This window comes from Bos indicus, chromosome 5 (assembly GCF_029378745.1).
Source record: "Bos indicus isolate NIAB-ARS_2022 breed Sahiwal x Tharparkar chromosome 5, NIAB-ARS_B.indTharparkar_mat_pri_1.0, whole genome shotgun sequence".
NCBI lineage: Eukaryota > Metazoa > Chordata > Mammalia > Artiodactyla > Bovidae > Bos > Bos indicus.
Genome location: NC_091764.1, coordinates 14,759,117 through 14,786,633, shown reverse-complemented (window position 1 = coordinate 14,786,633; position 27,517 = coordinate 14,759,117). Strand labels below are relative to the sequence as shown.

The 27,517-nt window shown below is 38.0% G+C and overlaps 1 protein-coding gene across 2 annotated transcripts; it reads left to right on the top strand.

The window, feature by feature from the left end:
• Positions 1–27,060, top strand: TSPAN19 (tetraspanin 19). 2 transcript variants are annotated; one of them, XM_019960314.2, is made up of 9 exons: positions 1–97; positions 8,888–8,979; positions 9,067–9,139; positions 11,494–11,618; positions 17,490–17,564; positions 20,747–20,857; positions 23,064–23,207; positions 24,488–24,571; positions 26,858–27,060. In XM_019960314.2, exons 2-9 carry the CDS (start codon positions 8,914–8,916, stop codon positions 26,924–26,926), a joined length of 747 nt encoding a protein of 248 aa, XP_019815873.2. In that variant the 5' UTR covers positions 1–97; positions 8,888–8,913; the 3' UTR covers positions 26,927–27,060. The 2 variants fall into 2 exon arrangements, with proteins under 2 accessions (XP_019815873.2, XP_070644993.1); XM_070788892.1 differs by having other exon boundaries at positions 26–72.
• Positions 27,061–27,517: the final 457 nt, after the last annotated feature.

Below are 27,517 nucleotides of genomic sequence, written 5' to 3'. Positions count from 1 at the left end.
CTTTACAGGTGCCCCAGCAGGACAAACTAACTCCATTCCAAACTAGAACGAACGCTTCATCTCAGGAGCTCGGTGAGGAACTTACATTTTATTCCAGGTAGATTTTAATATTTAATTAATTTTGGAAAGTAATAATAAAGAAACGACACTTTGTTACAGCTACCCAATTAAGGGTAGCCTGACTTTTAAATTGTCTCTTACCTATCTGTTTTTATTATGTGACTCTAGTGAATGTTGAGTTGCTCGTGTATAAATTGTGCACTCCACAAAAACTTACTCCTGAATAGTGATTTGTGAGGCCTGGAAGTATAGAAGAAAAGCCAATAAATTGTTTGCCTCGCATGACACCAAGTTTCTTTTAAAATAGAAAAAAATCAATCAGCAATGACTATCAAAATTTTTTAAGTGAATGGATGTGTGGGGTGAGAAATTAAGAAATTATATTCTGGAATATGTTTTACTGTAAAACATTGAGCGTGACACACATTGTTTTAATATGAAATTTGAATTTAAGTTTATATCATAACATTTAATTTTAACTTAAAAATTCATAAAGTTCCTATTACTGGTGAAGAAAATGTATACAACTGATTTTCATTTTTTTTTAAGTTTAAAAATGAAGCATTAAATTCCAAGAGGAAGTAGTTAAGCGTAATTGTAGAAGCTATCTGATATACATTAAGCTAAACGCAAACAATATCATTGAGCCTTTGAAAGAAAATAGACCATGTTTCCTGGTAACAATTGAATAATAAAATGCATTGTGTCAACTTAAGAATTAATAATACAAAGTGAGAAATCAGTAGACTTTTGATATTAAAAAAACACATTATCTCTTCATTCAAGAAAGAAAATGATTTTCAAAATAAACTACTCCTGGTTTTAGAATTGAATTTTGGATATTTTTATTATTAAAGACCATACTCAAGTAACAATTTTCCTTTTTTTAGTTTAGTTTTGTTGCTGATTACAAACTTTCAAACTCTTTATTTAAAATGTTTGAACTAACATATTTTGTTGCAATTCACATTAAACTTAAAATTTTATTTGTAATTATGAAACTATTCATGCTTTTCCTAAAGAATATAAAATCCATTAGTAATCAATTAATTTCTAAAACTGACTTTAAACAACTAATTTGAAGATGTTTGAATTTCTTTCCTTATTAATGCTTACCTTGTCAAACAAATTCATAGCAAAAAAGAAGAATCCTGGAAGTTCTGCTGAAGATTAATTTGTGGCGCATGTTTCTGCAACTCATACTTTCAAATTACTTATTAAAAACAAACAAACCACACACACACACACAAACCTACTCAAGTTAAAGGGTTATGAAAAAAAATAACATAATCCACTTAGGGTATAATTTCTAGGAAGAGTACAATTAAATAGATTTTTGCTAAATGCTGCATAGTTAAACAGTAGTTTCAAGTTGAATTGATTTATAGTCTATGACGGTTTGCAAATTGTTAGCAAAGCACTCATGATCCCTCACAATCTTTACTGGGTCTACTTCTCCAGCCTCATCTGTCATCTCTTGCCACTCTACTCAAGCCCTCATGCACTTCACTCCAAAGCCTGGAACAGTGTTCCATCTGTATTGAAAACTTCCTCTTCTAACCTGTTTTTATCTATGTGTCTTTGTGCTCAGTGGTGTATGACTCTTTATGACTCTATGGACTGTAGCCTGCCAAGTTCCTCTGTCCTTGGGATTTTCCCAGCAATAAGTGATACGTAGTTAGTTAGGAAGTTGTTGTTGTTTAGTCAGTAAGTCTTGTCCAACTCTATTGCAATCCCATGGACTGAGCCTGCCAGGCTCCTCTGTCCCTGGGATTCTCCAGGGAAGAAGAATACTGGAGTGGGTTGCCATTCCCTTTTCCAGGGGACCTTCCTGACCCAGGGATTGAGCTTGCATCTTATATGTCTCTTAAATTGCAACCATATTCTTTCCTACTGAGCCACTGGGGAAGCCCCTTTTGTCTGACTGGAGCCCTCTTAATTATTCTTCAAGGATTACTTCAAATTCACCTCCTTTCTGAAACTTCCCAGTTCCATTTATTCCCAGACTCTGAACCCCCAACACACAATTCAAAGTTGTCCACAGATTTGGTTCCCTAATGGTTTGTCTTATTTATTCATTTGTGTGTGTGTGTTCCCATCTTCTGGCATTTAGAAGGAACTTAAAAAACAGTTATTAGAGTATTATTTAACTAATGAAAAATGACACTTATGAATAGGCGAGTTACTGTAAATTGTCTTTACCTATAGCATTTGTGCTATTAAAAAAAATCTCTGCTGTTGGACCATTTATTAACGAATCAGGGAATAAACCAAAGAAATACCATACCAGGACTTTATTTAAGTTAAAACCAAATTCTTTGTCTATAGCAAAATAAAATATGTCTACCACATCACAAATATTTACATAGGAACTGCACTAACTTGTGTACCTTTGTGTAAGCAAATCATTTTCACTGACAACCTTTTTAGTATGTGAGGCTTATAACTGAAAAGATCAGCACATAACCATCTCTTACCATTCTGTGCCAACATGGCTTAGGGCTTCCTTGCTTGTTGCTAAGACACCTGGTTTGATGTGTTCTCTTTAACTTGAACTGTTTGCTGTGGTCTGAATGTTTGTGCCTCCTCAAAACTCACATGTTGAAATCCTTACACCCAATGTGGTGGTGTTGGAAGATGGGACCTTTAAGAGGAGGTGATTAGTTTATGAGGGTGGGGCACTCGTGAATGGGATTAGTGATCTTACCGAAGAGATCCCACAGAGCTCCCTATGCCATATGAGGATAAAAGAAGTCTGAAACTTTGCACCTTTATCTCAGACTTCCAGCTTCCACAGTTGTGAGAAATAAATTTCTATTGACTACTTAGTTTTTGGTATTTTGTTATAGCAGCCCAACTGGAGTAAAGTAAAGTGAAGTCACTCAGTTGTGTCCTACTCTTAGTGACCCCATTGACTGTAGCCTGCCAGGCTCCTCTGTCCATGGGGTTTTCTCAGGCAAGAATACTGGAGTGGGTTGCCATTTCCCTCTGCAGGGGATCTTCCAGACCTAGGGATCAAACTCGAGCCTCACACACTGCAAGCAGACTCTTTACCATCTGTAAAAGCAAAACTAAAAAACAAGAAAAAAATCTCTACGACACTGAAACAAAACCACCAACTTATTTATGTCATGTAAAGCAAAGGACTGGCATTAAGATACATGACACTGCACATAGGCAGCGTGTCGTCTATGGGTGGTTTCAGCAGCAATGGGAAATACGGCACGATTCAGTTCCAGCTTTTAAAACACAAGAGCGAAAAACTGCCTGCCTCCCTACAAGGTGCAGGGTCAGGAGACAGTTCTGGGTTGCTATTGGTGAAGCATTCAGTTTGCTTCTTCGCCTCACACTTCTCATTCTTTTATTCACAGTTAATTACTATCTGCATATAATATAAGTCTGCTAGACCATAAATTAGCAGCTTTCAGGAGAGATACCTTGAACAGTTCTTAGGGAGGTTAAACAAATACTATAGCCTAACACCCTGCTCTCTAACAAACGTGCACACAATGGAAGTGAAGTCTCAAGTGATGGATGGGACAGGCAGGGGGTGGGGCTTAGTCTCAACTGTAAAAGCAAACAAATCTAAATGATAACTTAGTGTGATCATGGGCTTTTGTCCATTCTGGAAACAAAGAAAAAAATAACTATCAAGTGCCATAATCTCTTTTCTCACTTTTCAAATATCAACAGGATTCACGATCTTACCACAATTGTTTCTGTATCTTCATGTGGTATCTACATAATTTTTTTTCCCTAAAATGAAGAAAACAAAGAACAGGCTGGTCTGAGTAATTAATCATCTTCCTCTCTATACTATTAAACCTCTGTGAACAAAAGCTTTCCAAACTTTGTGATTACTTTTAGAAGTGGTTCATTTATTATTGAGAAAGAACTACCAAAAGAAAAAATATCTAAATTTTTATCACATCCCCAAACCAATATTTTATTTTTCTAATGTAGAATTGAACAAAAAAAAAATTCTTCTGCAAAGAGAACTTTCAAACCTTCATCAGTCAATAGTATAACTCTGCAACTGATCGGATTGACTCACTGTCTAAAAAGGGGGAATTTTTAAAAATTTCTGATCCAATTTGTGATTTACCATCACTCCCAACCACATTCTTTTCTAACTATTCTCTTTAAAGAGAGAGAAAACTTTCAGAGTCCAGTTATTCAACAAGCTTTTTACTTCAGCATAAGGGAAGGGGAAAAAAAAATAGTTTGACTGACATAGGTGGTGAAACATAAACAATTAATAGAAAATGGTCTAAATGGACTAAAGCTCTACTGTTTTGAAGTTACCGTGACCATCCTGCTTAACCAAGTCAGCTGACTTGGAGAGTTCAGAATTCTCTCCCTCTTTGACATCTGTCTCATGTAACGCTATTTTGGAAATGGTTGTTTTCTCATTTCATAAAGTCTGATTTTTTAAAAATCTAGGGATTTCCTTGGCTGTCCAGTGGTTGAAACTGTATACTTCCAATGTATGGAGCATGGGTTTGATCCCTGGTTGGGGAAATAAGATCCCACATGCTATACAGGCGTGACCAAAAAATAAAATTAAATAAGTAAATACATACATACATAAAAATCAGATCAGATCAGATCAGTCGCTCAGTCGTGTCCGACTCTTTTTGACCCCATGAATCGCAGCACGCCAGGCCTCCCTGTCCATCACCAACTCCCAGAGTTCACTCAGACTCACGTCCATTGAGTCAGTGATGCCATCCAGCCATCTCATCCTCTGTCGTCCCCTTCTCCTCTTGCCCCCAATCCCTCCCAGCATCAGAGTCTTTTCCAATGAGTCAACTCTTCACATGAGGTGGCCAAAGTACTGGAGTTTCAGCTTTAGCATCATTCCTTCCAAAGAAATCCCAGGGCTGATCACCTTCAGAATGGACTGGTTGGATCTCCTTGCAGTCCAAGGGACTCTCAAGAGTCTTCTCCAACACCACAGTTCAAAAGCATCAATTCTTCAGCGCTCAGCCTTCTTCACAGTCCAACTCTCACATACATACATGACCACAGGAAAAACCATAGCCTTGACTATAAAATCCAAATTCCTAATTATGTCATTTTCTGTAATCAAACCTCTGCTTATTGTAATCTATAGTTGGTCCCTCATCTCCTTCATTTATTCTCAAGATATCAGCTCTCTATGGACGACCCCCAATTCTATATTGTCTATGCTCTCCACATGCCTGCCCTAAATTTACAGTGCTTAACCACAAGGTTTTCGTTTATCAATTCAACCTGAATGTTTAAATATTAAATTAATAGAATTTATGAATCTTTTTCAAACAATTCCAGTGATTATCATTATTCTTTTATTTTCCCATTGTAAAAAATCTTTCTGATCATCTTTGATTCTTTTTTTATTCATAGTAAAGCACACTGAAATATGTCAAAGCCGTATTTTTCTCTCTCTGATTATCTTTCATATCACAGTTTCCTGTTGAGCATTTTGTTTGGCTTTTCCCACCCTAATTCACTTCTTTTCTTCATCGTGGGCATATAGGTACCTCCACTTCTAGTTGAGAATTGCCATGTGACTAACTGCTGTGTGTCAAAGAAGAGAAGCAGAAGAGAAGTATGCAACTTCCACCTTACATGTTTAAAAGATGCTCACCTAAGTTTACTCATCCTCTTCCTGCTGACTGTAGAGGATTGCACCTTGAGTAGATTTCAGTTCAGTTCAGTTCAGTCACTTAGTCGTGTCTGACTCTTTGTGACCCCATGAACCGCAGCATGCCAGGCCTCCCTGTCCATCACCAACTCCCGGAGTCCACCCAAACCCATGTCCATCGAGTCGATGATGTCATCCAACCATCTCATCCTCTGTCTTCCCCTTTTCCTCCTGCCCTCAATCTTTCTCAGCATCAGGGTCTTTCCCAATGAGTCAGCTCTTTGCATCAGGTGGCCAAAGTGTTGGAGTTTCAGCCTCAACACCACTCCTTCCAATGAACACCCAAGACTGATCTCCTTTAGGATGGACTGGCTGGATCTCCTTGCAGTCCAAGGGACTCTCAAGAGTCTTCTCCAGCACCACAGTTCAAAAGCATCAATTCTTTGGCACTCAGCTTTCTTTATAGTCCAACTCTCACATCCATACATGACCACTGGAAAAACCATAGCCTTGACTAGACAGACCTTTGTTAGCAAAGTAATGTCTCTACTTTTTAATATGCTGTCTAGGTTGGTCATAACTTTCCTTCCAAGGAGTAAGCGTCTTTTAATTTCATTGCTGCAATCGCCACCTACAGTGATTTTGAAGCCCAGAAAAATAAAGTCAACCACTGTTTCCACTGGGAGCCATATATTTTAACAGGCTGGAGCAAAACCCCACATTTCTAGGATGATTTCCCAGTAGAGAACCAATTACATATCTTGAACTGAGAGAGAATATACTTCAGTTTATTTTTTGTATTTGGATCCTTTCATAAAACATTTTAACCTTGACTCTAACCTGCTAACTACTATCAAATCAACAGGCAAGCCTCTTGTTCAACATTCCACACCAGAGTCCCTGTAAAGAGTTCTCACTTATTAGTTTTCTTTCTCTTTCTGGTTTATAGAGAAACAGAAGCCAGGAATTAGGGCTTAAGTAGCTTCTCTCATAGCTCAGTTGGTAAAGAATCCACCTGCAATGCAGGAGACTCCAGTTCGATTCCTGAGTCTGGAAGATCCACTGGGGAAGGGATAGGCTACCCACTCCAGTATTCTTGTGCTTCCCTTGTGGCTCAGCTGGTAAAGAATCCACCTGCAATGTGGGAGACCTGGGTTTTGATCCCTGGGTTGGGAAGATCCCCTGGAGAAGGGAAAGGCTACCCACTCCAGTAGTCCGGCTTGGAGAATTCCATGGACTAAGTCGATGGGGTTGCAAAGAGTCAGACACGACAGCAACTTTTTCACTTTCTTGTTCAGAAAAGGATCACAGCTTTCTCATGTAAGTAAAACTGAAGCTAAAATGTAGATCTAAAGCATCTTGGAAATAAACAAACAAACAAAAAAATTCGGGCAGTCTTTCCCACTGAGTGTCCCATCCAGAAAGTCCAGGCACTGGAGGAATCCACGAATAAGACTGGAGGACAGAAAGTGGAGAAACCAAACAGCAGCAGAAGAGGTCGAGGCAGAGGGTGGAAGATAAAGCCTGGAGACACTCCTGAAGCTGGGAGAAATACCTTGGGGGTTTTTAGGAGGAATATGGCCTTAGAATGAAATAAAGAGGAAAGTGGGTGGGTGCTGTCCTACACGTCTCTTACTTTCCGCTTTCTGAGGCATCTTTCAGTTTAACAAATGGATTGGTTTCTTCCTAACTAGGGACAGACAGCTTCAAATTAGTCTTACTAAACCTGCTTTTGTTACTGAATCAAACTTGGGTCCACTTGCTCACATGCAGTAAAGCCAATCCACTGACACTGGGTTGTGCTAGAGGAAAGCGCAATGTTTATTGCAGGGCATCAAGCAAGGAGAACAGGCTGCGCACGCTCGAAAGATCCAAGCTCCCAGGTGGCTTTTGGGGAAGGGGTTAAAGGCAGTGTGAGGGAGGCGGTTTCGGGGGTATGTGATCAGCTCATACACAATTCTTGGATTGGTTGGCATCAAGGTGAAGTCTTAAGCATCATCAGTCCTTGGGTTTCAACCACTCTAGGGTCTGTGTTCTTATGGTCAGCAGTTTTCATCTGGTAGGGGTCTGTTTCTTATAAAAATAACTTAGGAATGTGTCAGGCCTTTATCTGTATCTTTCAGGGAACTATGAGTTCAGTGGTTCTGCTGTGTGGCAGATTTCTAGTCTAAATTGTTACCAGTTCCCAGCGCAACAGCTATTCTTTGTTTCTACATCGTCACATTTCCTAATCATTACCTCTTGAGTCAGCCTTTTGAGACTCAGTGGAGGCCTGGGAGACTAAAGCAAAAGCCTTTTCCTTCCAAGGGGCACAGGGGCTTATATTGCTGTTTCACTTTCACAGTGTCACTGTGTCAGTTATCCACTGCATGTATTGAAACATTGTAAACCACAGTACTTTTTAAAATATGAGTTACCTAGAATTGAAAAAGTGAAAGAAAAAAGAAAACCCAGGAATATACCCAAGAAAAGGTAAAACCTACGTATCTAATAAACCAAGCACTCAAAATCAGTAGGATAAGTGTTGACTTTTCCACAAATATTTTAGGAAAATAGGGTATCTGGAAAACAGTTTTTTTAAACCACCTTTAGTTCTTTTCACTGTACTATATAACAAAGTAAATTGTAAACTAGTTAAATAATATAATCCACCTGTTGATTGACTGATTCAACACATCTGTGTTTGTAACACATGGTTCCCACTATATGTTAGACTTGGGTTTATTATATACAAGATCTATTCTCTCTGAGTAAAGGTAAGTCTACATGGGAAGGGAGACAAAGATGAAAATAGGCAACAAACTGAGATTAGGGAAAGGCTTCTGAGATAACATTATTCTGGGAAAGAGGAATGCAGTCAGATGGAAAGGAAAGATTTCTGGCAAGGAGAACAAGGTGTGTTATGACTGGAAACAAAAATATTTACTTTCTGAAAACTGCAGGAAATTCAGTATGGCAACTCTTGACATGCTATACAAATGCCCTTTGATCTCAACTGCCTGGACAAAAAATGCAGATAAAGACAGACACAGTTTCAAGACACTCTTCAATATTTTGTTATATTCGGGAGAACAAAGAGGAATGTTATACTGACTGCTGGTGTGAGGAAAAAATATGCAAATAAAAGATATGAGTAAGCAGAATTATTTCAAGTTATTACTGTGGTGTTTATAGTAAAAGTTGTGCTTATCTTTTCAGAATCATCAGTACATGTGGAGAAAAAAATGTTAAGGAAAAACAAAAAGTTGATTTTTAAATACTGTCTTAATCTCGTTAATGGAGCTTTCTTGGTAAGTTTCTGCATAATTACTTACTAAAGAAGATATACATTTTTATTAGCAGTTAGTTAAAAAATAAGTATTGGCTATTTTTTGTAGGTTCTGAGACTTTTACTCATGGGATTTGGTACATGGCTTTTATTAGATGGAAATAATTTTTTCACAGCTTTGGGTATGTATCTATTTTGCTTTCTCTAAATCAAATAAGGCATTCAATATTAAGCAACCGAGTACGTGACTTAGTCAGCAGGTGGCAGTGTTTCCCTAATGTTCATAAAGTACTATTCAATTTTTCCTCAGAAGGTCTTTGTCAGTTGGTTCTATAAACGCCTTATTAAATAATAAGTCTTAAATCCAAGATCATAAAGGAGAGAGAATTTTGAGAGAAAAAGCTAGAAACTCTGGGCAAGAGAGATGAGAGAAATAGAGGATTGCAGTTCTGCTAACTCTAGACTTTTACAGATTTATAAATGTTAAAAGATAATGGAGATCAATATAGTTTCACTACCCAAGTTAAATAATCTCTTTTAAAACTCAGTAACCGAACTTCCCTTGTGGCGCAGTGGATACGAATCTGCCTGCCAATGCAGGAGACCGGGGTTTGATCCCTGATCCGGGAAGATCCCACATACTGCAGGGGAACTAATCTCATTCACCACAACTACTGAGCCTGTACTCTAGACCTCAGAACCACAGCTACCGAGCCCAAGGGTCCTAGAGTCAGGGAGTTGCAACTGCTGAAGCCCATGCCTCAAGCCTGTGCTATGCAACAAGGGAAGTCATCACAGCGGGAGGCCCGCAAGCTGAAGCAGGGAGTGGTCCCAGCTCTCCACAGCTAGAGAAAGCTTGAGCAGAGTGGCAAAGACCCAACACAGCCAAAAAAAAAAAAAAAAACGACTCAGTTACCATATCCTATCACCATCACATGGTTAGAAGTATAATATTCCCTATGTCGAAACAACTGAACATGAATGCATGAATGGCTAAAGAAGGATATGTATATATACATACATACAGAATGGATATATGTATATATCATTAGGCACTATCCCATGAGCTAAGGATACAGTAGTGTACAAGAAAGATAAAGGGCATGTCCTCATGGAGCTTAATTCCATGAGGAAGACTCGAAAACAACACATAATTTCATTCCTGCAAACCTTCCCAGTCTCACCTGCCTGAAACAGTTAACTGCCAGCAAGGCTAAGTTTCCTATACACATTGCACCGTTCTGTGCCTCAGAATGCTTCCACCATTCCAATGTAGAGATTTCCAATTATAATTCAGAGCCTGAACTCAAGTGTTACCTTCTCCAGTAATCTTGCCTACCTTCACCTCCTCCTCCTACTGGATTAGCTGCTTTTCTACTCAGTGCTGTGCCAGTAAGTATTCTGCAATGGAGTATTGTTTGTTTGTTTTTTATGTGCTGATTTCTGTGGTGTAAAGAATCCTAGGATAGCCAGTTTTAAGGTGCCAATGTGGACTGAGTTAGCTTACAGATTTTGTGAGAATTTAAGCCTTGGCTTTATGTGCCAGAACAATCTTTTTCCAGCACACCACTGCCCACTGTCTCTACTCTTCTGCCATAAAACCTAGGGCGTATGTAATGTATTCATTCTCCCTTTTAAAAAGTATTTGTTAGGCACTACCCACTCCAGTATTCTTACCTGGAGAATCTCATGGACAGAGGAGCCTGGAGGGCTACAGTCCATGGGGTCGCAAAGAGTCGGACACGACTGAGCGACTTCACTTTCACTTTTCTTTCACATCTGTGCCATAGCACTAAGCATTTAACAATTAGTCTGTTGACTATATAAATATATATATATATATATATATATAGTCTCTAGCTCAGAGAGTTCAGTCTAGATGGGGAGAGAATAAAATATACTTTTAATTGGGCCATATTAGCAATAAACTCAGGGTCTCATACAAGGGAAACTTAACCCACATGTTAGGGTGTTCGTTAGTTGCTAAGTCATATCCGACTTTTTTGTGACCCCATGGACTGTAGCCCACCAGCCTCTTTCTGTCCATAGGATTTCCCAGACAAGAATACTCAGGTGGGTTGTCATTTTCTTCTCCAGGGGATATTCCCGATCCAGGGATCGAACCCACATCTCCTGCATTGGCAGGCAGATTCTTTATCGCTGCGCCACTAAGGAAGCCCACATATGTTAGGTACTATTTTTGATGAATGAATGAATGAATACATAAATGTTTGGATGTTATGTTATACATAGAAGAATTCACTCAAGAAAACGTTGTCTTCTTTCATAGAAGACATTAAAAACAAGGTTAACTTAAAGAGATCTTCCGAGATTGAAGAAATTCTCTATCATGTCATTAGAGGAAGAAAAGTCCTTAAGAATAAGTAAGAGGTGCTAGAATGAGATTAAAAAGAGAGAGAGAAAGAGAATCCTAGTGATTTGGCAACAGCTTCTTAGGGAAATCTTGGGTTGCTGCATTTATTATTAAATAGAAAACACGTATCACTTAATAATAGCTATTTCGTGGTTTCCACAGATGAAAATAATCACTTGACAGTGTATATTTTTCGAATTTTGATTGGAACTGGATCTGCTATTCTTCTTCTTTGTCTCTTGGGTTATTTGGGAATTCACAATGAGATCAGGTGGCTCCTAATTCTGGTACGTATTTCATTTCAGTAGTCTGAATTTGTAGCTTTGATTTTCAGTGTTCAAATTACACAAGTGAGCAAAAATGATTTATGTCGCTGGAACACTGCAGTACAATGGGCTCTTGGGAGCAAGGCAATGAAGTGCTCCCTCCCAAGAATCTTTGCTTAGACAGAATTTTCTTGCTGAGTTTTCAGTGGACCAAATCTGGACCTCAACACTTAACACATTGATATTAATTTTCAACACAGGGTCAATATGTATCCATTGCCTAAGGCGAACTACAGCTAACTAAACTTAAACATGAAGACTAAAATCAGAATAGAATGTGTTAAAGTCAATGAACATTGAAGCTTAGGAGGAAAAAGGAAACAATGGCCTGTAGTTGGCACATTTTCTCCCTGTGGGTGTACCATGTGGGATGCTAACTTATAGTTGAGATCACAATATATAATTTAACAAAGAGAAACATAACTGCTGAGGGGGCCAGACTCTGGTATCTGGTTAGCACACACTCTCTCCCCAGGCATATACATGAAAAGATAACTCAAAATAAGGAAGACAAATCTGAAGTTGAGCCATTTACCATTCAGGAGAATGGTGTGGATCACATGCCAATCCACAGATTCAGGCGAACTGTGTTGTTGTTCAGTCACTCAGTCGTGTCCAACTCTTCTCGACCCCAGGCACTGCAGCACACCAGGCTTCCCTGTCCTTCACCAGTTCCCAGAGCCTGCTCAAACTCACGTCCATTGAGTCAGTGATGCCATTCAACCATCTCATCCTCTGTCGTCCCCTTCTCCTCCTGCCCTCAATCTTTCCCAGTATCTGGGTCTTTTCTAATGAGTAGGCTCTCTTCTCATCGGGTGACTAAAGTATTGGACTTTCAGCTTCAGCATCATCCGTTCCAATGAATATTCAAGACCGATTTGATTAACTGGTTTGATCTTGCAATCCAAGGGACTCTCAAGAGTCTTCTACAACACCACAGCTCAAAAGCATCAATTCTTTGGCACTCAGCCTTCATTATAGTCCAATTTCCACATTCATACATGACTACTGGAAAAATCATAGCTTTGACTAGATGGACCTTTGTTGGCAAAGTAATGTCTCTGCTTTTTAATATGCTGTCTAGGTTAGTCATAACTTTTCTTCCAAGGGGCAAGCGTCTTTTAATTTCATGGCTGTAGTCACCACGTTCAGTGATTCTGGAGCCCCCCAAAATAGTCTGTCACTGTTTCCATTGTTTCCCCATCTATTTGGCCTGAAGTGATGGGACCAGATGCCATGATCTTAGTTTTCTGAGTGTTGAGTTTTAAACCAGCCTTTTCACTCTTTTCTTTCACCTTCATCAAGGAGCTCTTCAGTTACACTTCGCTTTCTGCCATAAGGGTGGTGCCATCTACATATCTGAGGTGATTGATATTTCTCCCCACAATCTTGATTCCAGCTTGTGCTTCATCCTATCTAGCATTTTGCATGATGCACTCTGCATAGAAGTTAAATAAACAGGGTGACAATATACAGCCTTAATGTGCTCCTTTCCCAATTTGGAACCAGTCTGTTCCATGTCCAGTTTGAACTGTTGCTTCCTGACCTGCATACTGGTTTCTCAGGAGTCAGGTAAGGTGGTCTGGTATTCCCATTCTCTAAGAATTTTCCAGAGTTTTTTGTGATCCACACAGTCAAGGACTTTAGAGTAATCAATGAAGCAGAAATAGATGTTTTTCCTAAATTTTCTTGTGTTTTTTTCTATGATGCAGAGGATGTTGGCAATTTGATCTCTGTTTCCTCTGTCTTTTCTAAATCCAGCTTGAACATCTGGAAGTTTTCGGTTCAGGTACTCTTGAAGCCTGGTTTGGAGAATTCTGAGCATTACTTTGCTAGCGTGTGAAATGAGTGCTACTGTGCAGTAGTTTGAACATCCTTTGGCATTGCCTTTTTTGGGATTGGAATGAAAACTGACCAATTCCAGTCGTGTGGCCACTGCTGAGTTTTCCATATTTGCTGGCATGTTGAGTGCAGCACTTTTAACAGCATCATCTTTTAGGATTTGAAATAGCTCAGCTGGAATTCCATCACCTCCACTAGCTTTGTTCATAGTGATGCTTCCTAAGGCCCACTTGACTACGTACTCCAAGATGTCTGGCTTTATGTGAATGATCAAACCATTGTGGTTATCTGGGACATTAAGATCTTTTTTGTATAGTTCTTCTGTATGTTCTTTTCACCTCCTCTTAATATCTTCAGATGAAATATAGCTTTTAACATTTTCTTTAAATCAAATTGGAGAAGGAAATGGCAACCCACTGCAGTATTCTTGCCCTGGGAAATCCTATGGACAGAGGAGCCTGGTGGGCTACAGCCCATGGGGTCGCAAAAGAGTCAGGTGTGACTTCACAACTATTTGACTGCATCAGGTCTCAGTTGCAGCCTGTGGGCTCTTCAGTTGTTTCATGTGGGATCTAGTTCCCTGACCAGGGATCGAATCCAGGACCCCTGCATTGGGAACTCGGAGTCTTAGCCACTGGACCACCAGGAAGTCCTCAAATTAGTTTTAATTCACAGGCACTTTCCTGTGATGCAGATAGGAAATTCAAATGTAGCCAACTGTGCCTCTTGCCAAGAATACCTAACTCTTATGTAGCATGGCAAGTCCTGGTAATCATTCTGGATTTTGTTATCAGTCTACACCAGTTACCATGAAAGCACTCCCTTTCCCAGCTGATGTGGTTCCTTCAGGACTATGCATTTGCTGTTTGAATGGCCTAGAGCAGCAAACCAGGGTTGCTCTTCATCCAGTATATACCAGTACAGGCATATTGGTGAAATTTTTTTGTGAAGGACTGGTAAGGAACAGTTACCTCAGTTCCTTTCCTGCAGTTTACCCCCCCCTGAGACCCAAGACATTCAACCCTGTCAATGACACAGCAATTAAAGGAGTCATGCCTGGCAGAGGAATTCAGTTCAGTTCAGTCCCTCAGTCATGTCCAACTCTTTGTGACCCCATGAATCGCAGCACACCAGGCCTCCCTGTCAATCACCAACTCCCAGAGTTCACTCAGACTCACGTCCATCGAGTCAGTGATGCCATCCAGCCATCTCATCCTCTGTCGTCCCCTTCTCCTCTTGCCCCCAATCCCTCCCAGCATCAGAGTCTTTTCTAATGAGTCAACTCTTCGCATGAGGTGGCCAAACTACTGGAGTTTCAGCTTTAGCATCATTCCTTCCAAAGAAATCGCAGGGCTGATCTCTTTCAGAATGGACTGGTTGGATCTCCTTGCAGTCCAAGGGACTCTCAAGAGTCTTCTGCAACACCACAGTTCAAAGGCATCAATTCTTTGGCACTCAGCCTTCTTCACAGTCAAACTCTCACATCCATACATGACCGCTGGAAAAACCATAGCCTTGACTAGACGGACCTTTGTTGGCAAAGTGATGTCTCTGCTTTTGAATATGCTATCTAGGTTGGACATAACTTTCCTTCCAAGGAGTAAGCGTCTTTTGATTTCATGGCTGCAGTCACCATCTGCAGTGATTTTTGCACAGGAATTAGTTGCTGCCTATTGTTAGTAATTGCTACGTGTTGTTATTTGAATATTACCCGGGGCAGAAGCATTTTAGGCAGATTTGGAACCACACCTTCACGTCCCTCTGGGGTCTTGCCACCTTATCCTGGCAATACCTGGAAAAAAAGACCTCACTCTCTCTTCTTATTCTCCTCAAAGGCATACCTTCAACTCTCAAATTTTATCTTTCTTTTATTCTAGGGCCTTTAGCATAGTTTTCTCATGGGACTTCTGATTTTGAATATGGCAACTGGGATGGAAATAGCTTGTGGAAAGTTTTAATCTTATTTCTATAGACATCTAACTGAGGTTAAAAGATAATAATTTTCAAGGATAAAATCATGAATAACCTGTATGAAAATGAACATATGTCAGAGACTTTATTTAAATAATTAATTAATTAATAGGGGAACCACCAGTAAGAAGTAACAACTGGTTTAAATGAGAATTAGACTTGTGGAGATTTATATTCTCTATAAACTGTATTCATTTGTATTTTTATGAATAGTAATCATTTGCATTATGATGGGAATTTTGTATTATTGATACTATCACAGTTCTGTAAATTAACTCTCTACAGAGTTGAATAATAGCTTAGGCAAATGTAACATTTCATACTGCCATTGAATCAGAAACCCAGGAGAGTCCAGTAGACCTCAGCCAGCTTGCCATTGAAAAGAAATCCAGTAACTTAAAAAAAAAATTGTTTTGCACATTTTCTCTGTCTCTACCTGTCTTCACCACTATTTCTTGATAATGAAGATTAAGTGAGGTATCGTGTTTAGAAGTCTTAAAAACCTAAACTTCTAAACAGTACTAAAGACAAAAACCTATTTTTGTCCCTGAAAATAGGAAATACAATGTATGTCAAGTAAGCAATGTTAATGGACTGTTTTAAAGTATTAAATGTTTAAAATATGTAAACTAATAATACTAAATCATTCTTGTATTTTATTTAGTAAAATATTCAGACAAGTTACTTTAGAAGTTATTTTGAATTCTAGATAATATGTAACACTGTGCCGCTATAGTGAAGAAGATGGCAGTGGCCATAAGTTTTGAAACAAGAAAATAGTCAAATAGTGCAAAAATCATTTTCTTTGGCCTTGAAGTAGTTTTAGTTCTCAAAGCAATAGTCCGAATATGCATATAGACTCTACTATTGCCATTGCCTTTGTTACTTTCTCATTATTTTGTTGCTGTTGTCGTTAATGCTGTCCTTGCTTTGTGCATGATGGAATAGTTTATGTCTGGTTACAATTTAGTGAGTTCTCTAGTGTTAGCGGAATGGTGTTAAGTGGAAGTCAAGATATTTAAATTCCCCTCTATGAGTTTTAGATCTGAATGAAGAAGGTATCGTCATCAACTCCATAGGACAAAGTAGTCTGTTAGAGTTCTCATGAAATATTATCACTTCTTTCTATCTTACTCTTATCCAAATGTTCATTGATTTTTTTGCCTTTTGATGTAAGGATTTCACTCATGTGTATGAGAACAGGAAACTTCAGTAATACCCATGTATATTTTCAGATCAGATTAGATCAGTCGCTCAGTCGTGTCCGACTCTTTGCGACCCCATGAATCGCAGCACGCCAGGCCTCCCTGTCCATCACCAACTCCCGGAGTTCACTGAGACTCATGTCCATCGAGTCAGTGATGCCATCCAGCCATCTCATCCTCTGTCGTCCTCTTCTCCTCTTGCCCCCAATCCCTCCCAGCATCAGAGTCTTTTCCAATGAGTCAACTCTTCTCATGAGGTGGCCAAAGTACTGGAGTTTCAGCTTTAGCATCATTCCTTCCAAAGAAATCCCAGGGCTGATCTTCTTCAGAATGGACTGGTTGGATCTCCTTGCAGTCCAAGGGACTATCAAGAGTCTTCTCCAACACCACAGTTCAAAAGCATCAATTCTTCAGCGCTCAGCCTTCTTCACAGTCCAACTCTCACATCCATACATGACCACAGGAAAAACCATAGCCTTGACTAGATGAACCTTTGTTGGCAAAGTAATGTCTCTGTTTTTCAATATGCTATCTAGGTTGGTCATAACTTTCCTTCCAAGGAGTTAGCGTCTTTTAATTTCATGGCTGCAGTCACCATGTGTAGTGATTTTGGAGCCCAGAAAAATAAAGTCTGACACTGTTTCCACTGTTTCCCCATCTATTTCCTGTGAAGTGATGGGATCGGATGCCATGATCTTTGTTTTCTGTATATTTTAAGACTGCATATTTCATATGATGTGCATTTTCCATCACTGTAGTATCTAAAAAATATATTAGGAGCATAGTTCTCATCTCTGTGTCTCTTTTCTCGTAGTATGCAGCACTGTTGATGTGGGCTGTTGGTGTTCAGGTTTTACTTTCAACACTCATCTTTGCAAAGAAAGAAGAGGTATGGAAACATCATCTTTCTATTTGAAAAATAGGAAAATCAGATGTTGTAGATTATGAGACCTGAACCTATATTAAACCTATAGTAAAAGCTAAAGGTAAGTATATGTCTTTAGGGGAAAAGGGATGAAATAGAAGTACTAGAATCGTGTAATGGAAAGGAGACAAGGGTCAGATTGGAATGGAGGACAGAGTTCATGTCTTAACTCTGTCTGCAGGAGACGCAGAATGTTGTTGTAAATGACAAAAAATGTGGGGGAAAAGGAGATAATACTTAGAGTGGGGGATCCAAAACTGGCCCCCTCAGCCAACCCTGGCTATCACTAGTAACCACATCACTGTACTATATTCTGTTTTTGTAAAGAAATAGCTTTAGACTTTCTAAAGATACTAATTAGTACTAATTTTAAATTTAACAATTTCATTTAAATAAGATGTACTGAATAATTCATAAATTTGTATAGTTATGGCCATAAGTGACAATTAAATTAACGGATGATTTATATTTTTTTAAGTTCAAAAAAGCATATAATAAATTTCCTGAAAACTTTTCGGTAACACAACTTACCTCTTTACAACCTATAGTTACTTTTAATTCTTTAAGAACCTTCAGTATTTCAGTGCAGTCAAGGTCTATTTTTGTATCCTGGGAGACTGTCTTATAGCACTAAGAGCATAGACTTGAAGTCAGTCCTTAAACCTATGTCTTCATCTACTACCTTATAGAGTTATCATTAACTGACAGTTGTAAAGTCCCTGTAACAGGGTAGCTATTTGAGAGCTCTCTACCTTCCCTTATTTGACTTTTAAAAAATAATTTTTATTTATTTATTTTTTGGGTGTGCTGGGTCTTTGTTGCTGCCTGCAGGCTTCCTCTAGTTGCGGTGAGCACAGGCAACTCTTCACTGTGTTGCACAGGTTTCTTATTGAGATGGCTTCTGTTGTTGCAGAGCACGTGCTCTAGGCATGCAGGCCTCAGTAGTCACAGAGCACAGGCTTAGTTTCCCCGAAGCATGTGGGGTTTTCCCAGACCAGGGATTGAACCCATGTGCCCCGCACTGGCAGGTGGATTCTTAACCCCTGGGCCACCAGGGAAGTCCTTCCCTTATTTAATTTTGAAGGAGACCCTGAGCAATTCCTATGGTTCCTAGCCTTCAAACTCTTTCTCTCTCTCACTTGCACTTGCCTTCTCTCTCTCTCTCTCTCTCTCTATATATATATATATATATAAAATTAAAGCAAATTATATATATATATATATATAAACTCCTAATTAATGGCCAAACCTCAACAAAATCTTTTCTGTATAGCACCATTGCTTTCCAACCTCATTTGCTCTCTTGTGCTTGGCATCTGTCCTGGGTATCTAATTACCTAGGGCCTATTGTTAATGACTTGGCATTTATATATAAAATTTCTTCTCTCCACATGAAAAAAATGTGTGTGTGCACAGCACACACAATCAAGTGAGTCCTGTAAAGCTGTCTTGATCCCAACACATCATCCTCTAACTTTTGGACCTGGTGATAGAACCTGAATATCAGACTTAAGGGCCTTTAACACATGGATATAGTTAATCAATGTCACCCATATTTACTTAAGTATTATTCAGATACTCCTCTCCACCTATCTTAAGAATAATAAAAATCTATCATTTAATAATAACCACCGTGTGCCAAAGAATGTGATAGGCACTTTATTGGCACTATATTATTGATCTCGTAACAAATCCTAGAGATGCATTGTAAGTCCTGCTTTCTAGAACAGAAACTGAGGTTTTGAACAGAGAAATACATGTAAATGTATTTACATGTATTTTATTTATATAGTAGTAACCTAGATTATATATGAAAATCATTTTTACTCATATACTAAAGTTTGATTCATAGGCACTCTCAATCTCCCAAGTTAAGCTTAAAAGGTTAATGAGGATATGTCTCTCTGTCATCACAAGAGTATAAAATAGAAAAACATCATTTTCTATTTTGAATAAAAATTAACTCAGAGAATATGTGAAATAGATTATATGAATAACACATTATATCATTCTAATCTTCTTAGATGTAAGTGTGTAAGAGTTTAACATGTACAGATGTCTTAATTATTGTATTATTCCAACCAGTTATTTAGTTTTCATTATTCAAAGATAGCATATGACAATGAGAAAGTATTAGACTAGATTTCAAATGAATTAGGTTTAGAAGTCACACCTCTTCTTCATTCATGTAAACAAAGGAAATGATCATATTCTCTGAGTATCTATATCATGGTTCATAAAATGAAAATGCTGTCTGAATTTCTACCTTTTACTATTTTTAGGACCAAATTAGGACTTAGTTATGAAAGCCATATAAACTTTTAAATGCTTATATAAGTTCCTATTAAAAATTACCCATTCAATATCTAGATTTCAAAATAGCAATTTCCCCCCAAACGTTCAGATATGATTATTTTTGCTTTAGCATTATGAAAAGATAATTTTTAAATTGAAAAATGTAATTCTTGTAAAATATACAGTAGATTCAGATCAATAGTTTTATTTAACATCTTGATTAATGTGGGAACTAGTTTAGATATAAAAACCAATTAGAAGAAGAGTACAAAGAGAAAACATTTATATAGATACAAAAACTGACATAAAAACTGACTTTGAAAGGAAAGGGATCAGTTTTATCCCCACCAGGAAAAGTTCATCTGCAATTCTCTCCAACAAAGAATCATTTGAATTGGGAGACTGAGACCAACAAATATACAACTTACAAAGTTGTAAAATAAATTAAAAACTGTGAAAAGTACAGACTCATAGAATCAGAGAACCCTGAAGGTATACTAGAGAAAACCTAGTTTTCATTGAAAAGATCCTCAGTCATCTTTTCCATTTATAAGTCTTTCACAATTTTTCCTGAGATTATGAGAAAAAAATGTTAGAACCTTTCAACATTGAGGAGAGCAGCACATAACTTTCTTCCTAATCATAAAAGAAGTCTAATGTAGTCTTCCTATAGATCATAGTGTAAAATACCAAAGGTATTCACACTTGCTCATTGCTAAAAATAATGATAGGAAGAAAAATAAAACACCTAGAAATAAGTTGAAAACAACAAACTGAGTTTGAATACTTTTTATGAGGAAGCATAAGGGAAGTTTCTATAAAATTTTCATTTTTAATGAAATTTGCAACAGGTTCACCAAGCATGGCATGATAAAATTGATTCCATCATTTCTGAGTATGGATCTGAGGATTTTCCTCAAGATACACCCAAGTGGATGATTCTGAATGCTCTGCAGAAAACGGTAAGATGAAATTATCATGAAAGTAAAAAATGAGACACCAAAGGTGACAGCTGAGAGGTGGGAAGACAAGGAAGGACAGGCGATGGGCACAGGAATGAGAGGTTCTTGTATTTCTTCTAAACAAATGAGGTGGCATAGGATTGTCTAAACTTACAGATCTTGAGTTTTACCCTTCTTTTGTAAGGTGTATCTGCTTTTCTGGGTCAGTTGATGGGTGGTCATTTTAACCTGGATTCAGCTGTAAAAGTGTTGGGAGTCTTCTGCCAAGTGTAACAATAATCTACTCTGTGGCATCCAGGGGGAGATAAATTCTAAGCCCAGTCCCTGCTGGGCAGCAGAGTATCCTGATGGTTCCCATTTGAGCCTAAACATCAGGTTTGCCATGTGGTAACTTTATGATCCTGGATAAGAAATCTTCTTAACTTCAGGTACCATATTAACAAAATAGGCAGAATAACCCCTACCTCTGGTTGTCAAGAATAAAGGAAGTAATATATACATAATACATAGAAAGCCTTGGATCTGGGACACAGTATCAACCTAACACTTGTTAGCTGATGTTGTTAGGATTATCATTTCACTGTTCACATGTTTCTTGGCAAGGTAAGGGAATGTGTGTACTCAGCCAAATGGTTACAAGAATAGATCGACACAGGAACATAGTTAAGTGCTTGATTAAGAAAAAAAATAGGAAACATTTACGTAGCTCCAGGTCCTTTTTTAGGTGCTTTGCATATATTAACTCATTTAGTCCTCTCAATCCAATGAGATAAGAACTATTATCTTCATTTTGTAGATGAAGGTAGAGAAATTCATAACTTAGCCAGTGCCACATGGCTAATAGATGGCACAGCCAAAATTCAGTCCCTGACAATCTACACTAGATTTTGTGCTCAAGTGCTATTCCAGAGTTTCACATAAACAGTTACTATTTTTAGTATATTTAATAACAAATGCTTATTAGGAGAATTTAAATTTATTATAAATGATTTTATTCACCTTATTTTTTCTTTGGTGTATGTGATCTGAAAAGGTATTGCATTTTCAGATAGCATTATGAGTGATAGCAGTGTATCAAACCTTCCTATGGTCATTAACTGATAAATCAGGAAAACGACTGAGTGACTTCACTTTCACTTTTCACTTTCATGCATTGGAGAAGAAAATGGCAACCCACTCCAGTGTTCTTGCCTGGAGAATCCCAGGGACGGGGGAGCCTGGTGGGCTGCCGTCTATGGGGTCGCACAGAGTCGGACACAACTGAAGCGACTTAGCAGCAGCAGCAGCAGGAAAACATGTCTATATGTATGACATCACTGTCATTAATGAGAATCCAACTTATGTTTCCTAGCCATGAATACCATTGAGCATTGAGATAATATATGTAGATTTGATTGTTTAACTGACTTTCAGTACCCAGTCTCTAAAGTACTATGTTAGTCATTTGATGTTTCTAAGACGGTGCCAAATTGTTGGCACATATTGCAACATAGGTGGTACTGATGCTATAATTTACAATAACAAGTTTAGAAAATAATGATCTACTCACTTTAACTTTCTCTTATTTTCTAGGTGACAAATATATAAACTGATTCTTTCACATCCTTTCAACTCAACTTGATAGGACTGGAAATGAGACATTTCATAGATGCTTGATCACTTCTGAATCTTTTCCTTATTACTTTCTTTTTTTTTTTTTTGTGGCAACTTTTCACACAATACAAAATATAAGGTTAACATCTTACATTAACCCTAAGAATTTAGAAACAACCCTGAGTCTCTATGTATATTAAACACATATGGCAGAATATTTTGAATAAATCATAAAGAAAACTGTTATAGTTAGGAGAAGGTATAGCTCAAGGGATTCTCCCTCCCATGTTCTGGCTCTAAACGTGATTTAGTAAGTCAAGTATATCTTTCATCCTGAACTTTATAAGGTAAATTCAGATATAACAATTTCATTCAAACAGCTCACTTATATGAGTAGAGATCTTTAATTCTGATTAATATCAACCATAGCAACAACAGCAACAAAAAAATATTTTTGTTTAAACAAACAAAAATATATTTGTTTAATCTGTTATATTTCAATGCAGAATAAATTAATAAATTTATCATAAAACCACTTTGAGAAGCATAGGAGTCATATAATTGACTGCATTTTGAATATTCTATAGTAAAACTTATAGAATCATTTTTCTAGTTTCAGTGTTGTGGCCGAAAAAATTACACAGATTGGACCAAGAATAAGAATAAAGAAAATTCAGAACAGGTGCCATGTTCTTGCACAAATTCTACATTAAGAAAGTGGTTTTGTGATGAGCCACTGAATGCAACATACCTACAGGTAAATATAAGCCAAGGCTTCTCCAAGTGTTTACAGTACCCTGTTTTTTTTGTTTTTGCTTTTATTTTTTGCAAGTCATTTTAGAATCCTGAGCAAATTGTTGTATTAAAAACAATGCCATTCATGGTTATTAGGTTCTTAAGCACCTTGCTAATAAAACCACAGTGAAGTGGATTATATCAGTTACATAACAAAGTCATTAAACTTTCTGGGTTATGTGATCTAAGTGTGCCTAGAACTTGGGATTCCATTAACTCTCTCCTCAACCATCTTTTGGAGAAGGCAATGGCACCCCACTCCAGTACTCTCGCCTGGAAAATCCCATGGGCAGAGGAGCCTGGTGGGCTGCAGTCCATGGAGTTGCAGAGAGTTGGACATGACTGAGTGACTTCACTTTCACTTTTCACTTTCATGCATTGGAGAAGGAAATGGCAACCCACTCCAGTGTTCTTGCCTGGAGAATCCCAGGGACAGGAGCCTGGTGGGCTGCCGTCTATGGGGTCGCACAGAATCGGATACGACTGAAGTTACTTAGCAGCAGCAGCAACCATCTTTTGACAGAGAAGATCCTTTTGGCGAATCTCCGTTGTATAGGACTGGTAAAGGAACTGCAACAGTAGAAATAAAGAGGCATGAGGTTTGGCAAAAACTAAGGGAGGAAATCCCAGATGTGTCAAGGGTGGTGTTCACATAAAGGCGGCAGAAACCAGAGAAGAGGTTCATCTGTAGCAACTTCTGTCTACAGATATAGGACATGATAAACTAGGGATTTCCATCCAATAACTTCTAATACTTTGTGTTGTTTATATATTGATGTTATTCTAATTTTAAGATGTCTTTCATTAACATCATTCATTCATAGAGAAATGGAGGATTCTCCATTTAAGGATTCCATTTAATCTCCACTTAAGGAATTTCCATTTAAGGAATCTCCATTTGGAGGATTCTCCAAGAAAGGTTCTCTTTGGGAAATAGCATGTTAGGCAATAGTATCTGCCCTGCTGAATTTCAGTAGTGTTCAGAAAATCAAACCCCTCTCAAAACTTAATAAATTTCTGATTTCAACTACTTGACAACATCTTAGCAGCTTAAAAAGTAGCAACTGAGGCATCTTGCTATTGTAGGAAGCTCTCTGGGCTAAAAGTCCAGTTTCCAGTTAGATGTTGACTTACTTTTTAGACTTTTGTACATTACTAATCTCTGTGTCTCTTCTCTGTAATGGAATTATGTATAAAACCATTTATATCTCCAAGTCAATCTAAGTAAGTTCTTTTCCTTAGGGTTGTGAAAATAAAATCAGCACATGGTATCATGCTAATGCTTTGACATTAATTGGAATTAATTTTGGACTTTTGGCTTCAGAGGTAAGTTTTTGTTTGTATATTTAAAGATTAAAAAAAAATAAGTATAAAGTATATGGGATAGACTGTAGAACAACCAGATGGAGACCTATGCAGACTAATTAGTCCAATAGGAGCCAGGACCCTGAAACTGTTCACACACAGGAGGTCCCAACTGAGGGTAATATCCTTAGATCAGCCTGGGTGGAACCTGGAAATCATGATCATCCAGGACTTTCGTGGCAGTCCAGTTGGTTAAGACACCCCACTTCCAATGCAGGGGGCTTGGGTTTGATTCCTGGTTGGAGAACTAAAATCCCACAGGCTGCATGGCATGTTCAAAAAAATATAAACAGATTTTTTTAATGGCTTTATAAAAAAAATAAGTTGTTCTCCTGGGAGGTAGTGATTTCGTTTCTTAGTGAAACGAAACTACTTAAAAAAATACTTAAATAAATACTTAAAATACTTAAAAAAAAAAACTTCAGTCTTGGCAGTGAGTTGACCATGATTGGCAGTGTGTACACTGGCAAATTTCTTAAATCTAGGCAGATGTTTGACATTAGTAAATGTATTCAATCATACATTCTTTCATTCATTGCTTCATTCATTCATTCAATAAATTTGAACATCTACTATGTGTCAGGTCCTGTACTAGATGCTAGAGATACAATAGGAAGCAAAATCTACATATTCCTTGACTTCCAGGGTGCCAACTGCAAAATCGAGGTTCAGAAATAGTACTTAATTTTCCAGTCCCAGTGCAAACCAATAAAAGCTAGTGAAGGGTATGGATTCAAAGAAATTGTAAGACTGTATAGATTATTATTGTGTAGAGTATAACAGAATAAATATATAACATGTGATTTGGCCGAAATAGGATAGCAAATTTAATTTATGTTGATCCACAAAGAAGTATCAACAACCTCAGATATGCAGATGATACCACTCTAATAACAGAATGTAATGAGGAAATAAAGAGCCTCTTGAAGAGGGTGAAAGAAGAGAGTGAAAAAGCTGGCTTAAAACTCAACATTCAAAAAACTAAGACCATGGTAGCCAGTCCCATCACTTCATGGCAAACAGATGGGGAAAAAGTGGAAGCAGTGACATATTTTCTTTTCTTTGTGTGTGTGTGTGTGTGTGTGTGTGTGTGTGTGTGTGTGTGTGTGTTTTAAGGCAGTTTCAAAGTCACTGCAGACAGTGACTGTAGCCATGAAATTAAAAAAAAAAAAAAAAAATGCTTGCTCCCTGGAAGGAAAGCTATGACAAATCTAGACAGAGTATTAAAAAGCAGAGACATCACTTAGCCAACAAAGTTTTGCATAGTCAAAGGTATGGCTTTTCCAGCAGTCATGTACAGATGTGAGAATTGGACCATAAAGAAGGCTGAATGCTGAAGAATTGATGCTTTTGAATTGTGATGCTGGAGAAGACTCTTGAGAATCCCTTGGACAAAGAGATTAAACCACTCAATTCTAAAGGAAATAAGTCCTGAATATTCATGGGAAGGACTGATGCTAAAGCTCCAATACTTTGGCCACGTGATGTGAAGAGCCAACTTATTGGAAAAGACCCTGATGCTGAAAAAGATTGAGGGCAGGTGGAGAAGAGGGTGACAGAGGATGAGATGGCTGGATGGCATCACCAAGTCAATGGACATGAGTTTGGGAAATGGTTGAAGGGCAGGGAAACCTGGCATGTAAAGACCAGGATACAACTTAGCAACCGAACAACAAGCAGGGCCCTCACCTAGAGTTCCATAAATGCTTTTCAACTGGTAAGAGTGTTTAGTCTCAGGATGGTGGTAAACAAGACAGTCTTGTAAGCATTGATACTCTTTTTAAATGTTTATTCTCTATTGTATTCATCCTGAGGCAATTAAGATAAGACTGAATGGGGGATATTATTGTGTTCCCGTTTATCATCTACTCTTTCCAGACCATCTTTCATGATCCTATAACAAAAAGAGGCAGTTTTTTTGGAAGTGATGACGTTAGAAAAATGATGAACACAAAACATCAGCAGTTTATCATAGCATCTAGCCCAGTGATAGCCCATGTAATTAAAATTGAGTAGTCCATTCCTTCACCCTCTCTGTAAATGAACTTGGTGACATCTGGGCTACCCTACAAGACTTACTCTGCTGACTTCTTATTCACAATGATATGTATCTTACTTGGAAATGGTCTCACCCTCCTTCCTCCCTTTTCTCTTTGCAGAATACATTTTGGTGATTATATGGTGTTAACTTTACAAATTATTCTTATTGATTACATTTTAATCTCTTATTGTTTCCCTTTTTTCCAGGTTTTGCAGTTCTCATTAACTGTTTCTTTCTTCACACACATCAAGAATAGAATATATGCAGAAAAGTGATCACTGGATTTTAATTTGTCTGGAAGAAACCAGTTAACTCGTAAAATAATCATATTGAATTCTTCTAGTCCAAAAGAAAAGTTTTGAATTACATTCATTGTTTAAGATTTAATAAAGTCAGTGGTTATATTTGACATAGAATTATTGAATATAATATCGTTCGATGAAATTTTTCAGTTCAGTTCAGTCGCTCAGTCGTGTCCGACTCTTTGCAACCCCATGGATCACAGCACACCAGGCCTCCCTGTCCATCACCAACTCCTGGAGTTCACTCAGACTCACGTCCATCGAGTCAGTGATACCATCCAGCCATCTCATCCTGTCGTCCCCTTCTCCTCCTGCCCCCAGTCCCTCCCAGCATCAGAGTCTTTTCCAATGAGTCAGCTCTTCACATGAGGTGGCCAAAGTATTGGAGTTTCAGCTTTAGCATCATTCCTTCCAAAGAAATCCCTTTATTAATATCAAATTCTACATTTTGGTACATTGTCATTTTCTGAACTCAGAGGATATCATTGAATATACTAATGTAAATATATGGTAAATTATCACGTATGTTTTGAGTGTCAGGTGTAGAAAAAGATACCTATATGA